This window comes from Priapulus caudatus, unplaced genomic scaffold, assembly GCF_000485595.1.
Source record: "Priapulus caudatus unplaced genomic scaffold, Priapulus_caudatus-5.0.1 Scaffold58, whole genome shotgun sequence".
NCBI classification, from domain to species: domain Eukaryota; kingdom Metazoa; phylum Priapulida; class Priapulimorpha; order Priapulimorphida; family Priapulidae; genus Priapulus; species Priapulus caudatus.
In genome coordinates this window covers 356,620-360,392 of record NW_014577119.1, presented here as the reverse complement: position 1 = coordinate 360,392, position 3,773 = coordinate 356,620, and the positions used below count along the sequence as shown (strand labels likewise).

Genomic DNA, 3,773 nt, shown 5'->3' with positions numbered 1-3,773 from the left:
GTGCCTCAATAGAAATGATTTAAGTGTCTTTAAGCACACATACAGTAAAAGCGGGTATAATATATATGTGTGCATATTCAGGGCACCAAATTCAGATTTTTTTGCACCGGCCCAGAGGGCTGGTAACAGCAATTTCTTAGCAGCCCTTGCACCATAATTTACCAGCCCTCATAAATTTTGTTTGTAAAATCAATGTCATGTTTCACGCTTGCATTTTCGATTTCAAATTTGTAAAATGTTGATAAATTATGGCGTGATATCCTTCAGGTAAAACAGTAATGTAGGCTATTTGCTCATTTTAAAATGATATAGGTACTCGCTAACACAGGCTGAAACCACCGGCTCGAAGGGCCGGTGTTTTGCCAATGTTACCGGCCCTCCAAATAATTTGCCAGCATATATGCTGGTGGGCCGGTGCTAATTTCGCGCCCTGATATTAAATATCAGGCGCGGCATAATATAGACTGTGTGTGTGTGTGTGTGTGTGTGTGTGTGTGTGTGCGTGCGTTCGTGCGTGCGTGTGTGAGTGAAATAACAAATCCAATAATCATTTATGTAATTTCTTGTGCAGTGGAAGATGTCAAACCCAGGAGACATCCAGCCAAAGGAAATAAAGATCCTTGAGACAGCGGATGACATCCAGTATAGGAGAGACGAAGTGCTGAGCCACTATGAATCGGTATGTAACCTATCTAATTATGCTCTCATGATGATTTGTCATTCTCCATTTGTCTGCATGGAACCTGGATTTCTAGCCAACAAATACAAGAATGTCTACATCATGTCAAACACATGCTGTTGCTTATATAATGAATTTAATTTAATAATTTATTTAATTTGGATTAACTTAATTATTTGTTTGGGATTATTGTATCGCTATATTGTATGAGTGCATAAAATGAGTTTTTAAATGTCTGTTATCAGTCATTGTTCTGCCAATATATGTCACAAATAATACGTTTCATAATTGTTCTGTAAACCATAAGTATGTGAAGATGTTGTGAAATCGCAATTTTAAAAGGAACTTTTGCGTCACTTATGTTCACTGATGTTGCATCTATAGAATAATGTTAATTTACTATGATATAATTTTGTAGTTGTGTGTTTTGATCAAATAATAACTAGGCGCGTCTAAAGTTTGGTTTTGTTAGCCGTTTCTGTAATGGCTGTTGGGTTTTAATGTCATACACATCTACAGAGGTGTATTTGACTCGATGGCTAAACAAAATTATATTGCGTGGGGTGTATGCAAGGTTTTATTCATCATCGTACAGGCAAGCATGAATGGCATGATAATGGTAATGTCACGGAAGCTGCTGCTGCATATCTGTTCAGTGTTGCTAACAAATAAAAGCCTTAGAAATTTACGTCATCCTATGAAAAGGGCAGTGCACATGTTTTTAACGTAGTGAAGTTTGTATAGAAACTTGTATTGAAATTTTTGTATAGATTTCTTTGTCATATAGAAGCAAAATCCGAGTTATTCGTTGCGGCTAAATGAAATGCCCATAATAATGTAATTCTTAGGCGAAGCTTAGGTATGCGTGGGTGAAGCTCACCGTGTAAAAGGTTAAAGTAGAACTACATTTATTTTCATAGCTGCTAATGATATTTATAAAATGTGCAGATATTGTTAAGTGAAACTCTTAACCTAAGCTACTGCTAGGTGAGGCTTAGTTATAGTTAGGCTAGGCTAAGAAATTGTTAGATGAAGTTAGGATATTGTTAATCAAGTAAACTTGGAGTATTATTATTCAGGTAATGTGAGGCTATTATTACTCGGATACAATTAGGCTATCGTGTTTTTATATGAAGCTAGGCTATTGTTAGGTGAAGCTAGGCTATTATCAGGGTTCTCCCTACGTTGCGCAAACGGTGCGCCCCGTTTGGGAAAACTCCCCCCCCCTGTTTCAATCGTTGCGCCCCGTTTAAATTACCTCCGCCCCGATTAAATTCCACCACAATAAAAGTTTGATAGCGCGGGAATCGATCGTCAAGAATTCCCATTCGACCAGGACACCCGACTCGTGTATTTGTACCGTACCACGCATGCACTGCAGACCACACACAAGTACAAACAGTCGTCCTGTCCCGAACCCAACACTAACTGTACACCGACTCGGCTATCTTATATATACAAGAACCCCAAATACCGTCTATGGTGTGGTGGCGATTTTACGCATTAATTAGTGGTACGGTAAAAAAAACACGCCCCCCCTAGTTTCCTCTCCCTTCCCCCCTCCCCTCCCCCTGTTTCAATTTCATCCTGGGGAGAACCCTGATTATTATTATTATTATACTTTAACTTGAGCAAAGCTCAGATGTTGTTATGTGTGGAAGTTTAGGTAGTCTTCAGTGAAGCCCCTCTCACGCTAGAAAGCGATCGCGCACACAGGGATGGTGTGGCGCCCTCGCTAGCCACCGGTCGACGCGAGTCTGACGGCGCCGCGTTCTCATCTTCTCGCTACAGTTCAAAGAGTTGGCGAGGCTGAAGCGGGAGCGCCTTGAAGACAGTCGCCGTTTCCAGTTCTTCAAGCGCGATGCCGACGAGTTGGAGTCGTGGATCAACGAGAAGCTGCAGACTGCCTCCGACGAGAGCTGGAAGGACCCGACCAACCTGCAGGTGCGTGGGGGAGTGAGGGTGTGTGGCTGCATGCGTGGGGGAGTGAGGGTGTGTGGCTGCGTGGGTGGGGGAGTGAGGGTGTGTGGCTGCGTGCGTGGGGGAGTGAGGGTGTGTGGCTGCATGGGTGGGGGAGTGAGGGGGGTGTGTGGCTTTCAATAAACAAGGGAAATTCATCATTTACTGGCCTTATAATACCTACGATTTACTACGCGTAACTCATCCAACTTGAGCTCAAATCGTACACAGTACATTCGCCTAGCATCATGCGAATTCGTTTCCTTGTATACACCTGCAATCCGGAGATATAGACTAAAATGTACGACACGATTTTCCATTCTGCTGCCAGTAAACTCTATACGTTTTGCGCCGAAATTTAAACAAAAGGCAGCTACTAACCACAGCTTGCTCTCTCGGCGAGGCGGTGTGGCTCGCAGGGAGATTGGACATCGACGCAACACTCGGCGAGATAACCTTTGACACGGCATACCGGCATACAGCTGGTATGCCCCCCACGCACGCACGCCCACCGCAATCTCCCTGCGAGCCACACCGCCTTGCCGAGAGAGCAAGCTGTGGTTAGTAGCTGCCTTTTGTTTAAATTTCGGCTCAAAACGCATCGAGTTTGCTGGCAGCAGAATGGAAAATCGTGTCGTACGTTTTAGTCTATATCTCCGGATTGCGGGTGTATACGAGGAAACGATTTTGCACGATGCTAGGCAAATGTACTGTGTACGATTTGAGGTACGATTTGCTAGTAAATGACGAATTTCCCTTGTTTCTTGAAGTCACACTCCTTCCCTATTATTTACTCCTGATATATATGTGTATGGGGGGGTATATGTTAGTATGCTTTTGAATTCGGATACATAATCGCGAATTCTTGTGGCCAGACTGGGTAGTACAAGGTGTGGATCCAGACAACGTGGCGAATGCCGAATCAAGAGTGTAGTTTTTAATCTCGTTATAAGCAAAAGTTAACGTTGTTAATGTTAATAAAATTAACGTTGTTAGTGTTAATAAAATTAACGTTAGCTTAGCATGGGGATCATGGGTGAGGGTGAGGGTGATCAGGATTGGTATTGCATGCGGGGTGGTGTTGAGGCCTAGAATAGGGATGGGTTAGGGTGAGGGTGTGGTACTATGTGTGGGG

The 3,773-nt window shown here is 43.2% G+C and overlaps 1 protein-coding gene across 1 annotated transcript in view; it reads left to right on the top strand.

Moving 5' to 3' along the window:
- LOC106821062 (spectrin alpha chain, non-erythrocytic 1-like) overlaps positions 1 to 3,773 on the top strand; it is a 79,600-nt gene that overhangs the window by 12,586 nt on the left and 63,241 nt on the right. Inside the window, exons 3-4 of the mRNA XM_014825703.1 lie at positions 572 to 679; positions 2,471 to 2,623. Coding sequence (XP_014681189.1) covers positions 578 to 679; positions 2,471 to 2,623 — 255 coding nt within the window. The 5' untranslated portion in view covers positions 572 to 577. The remainder of the gene's footprint in view (positions 1 to 571; positions 680 to 2,470; positions 2,624 to 3,773) is intronic.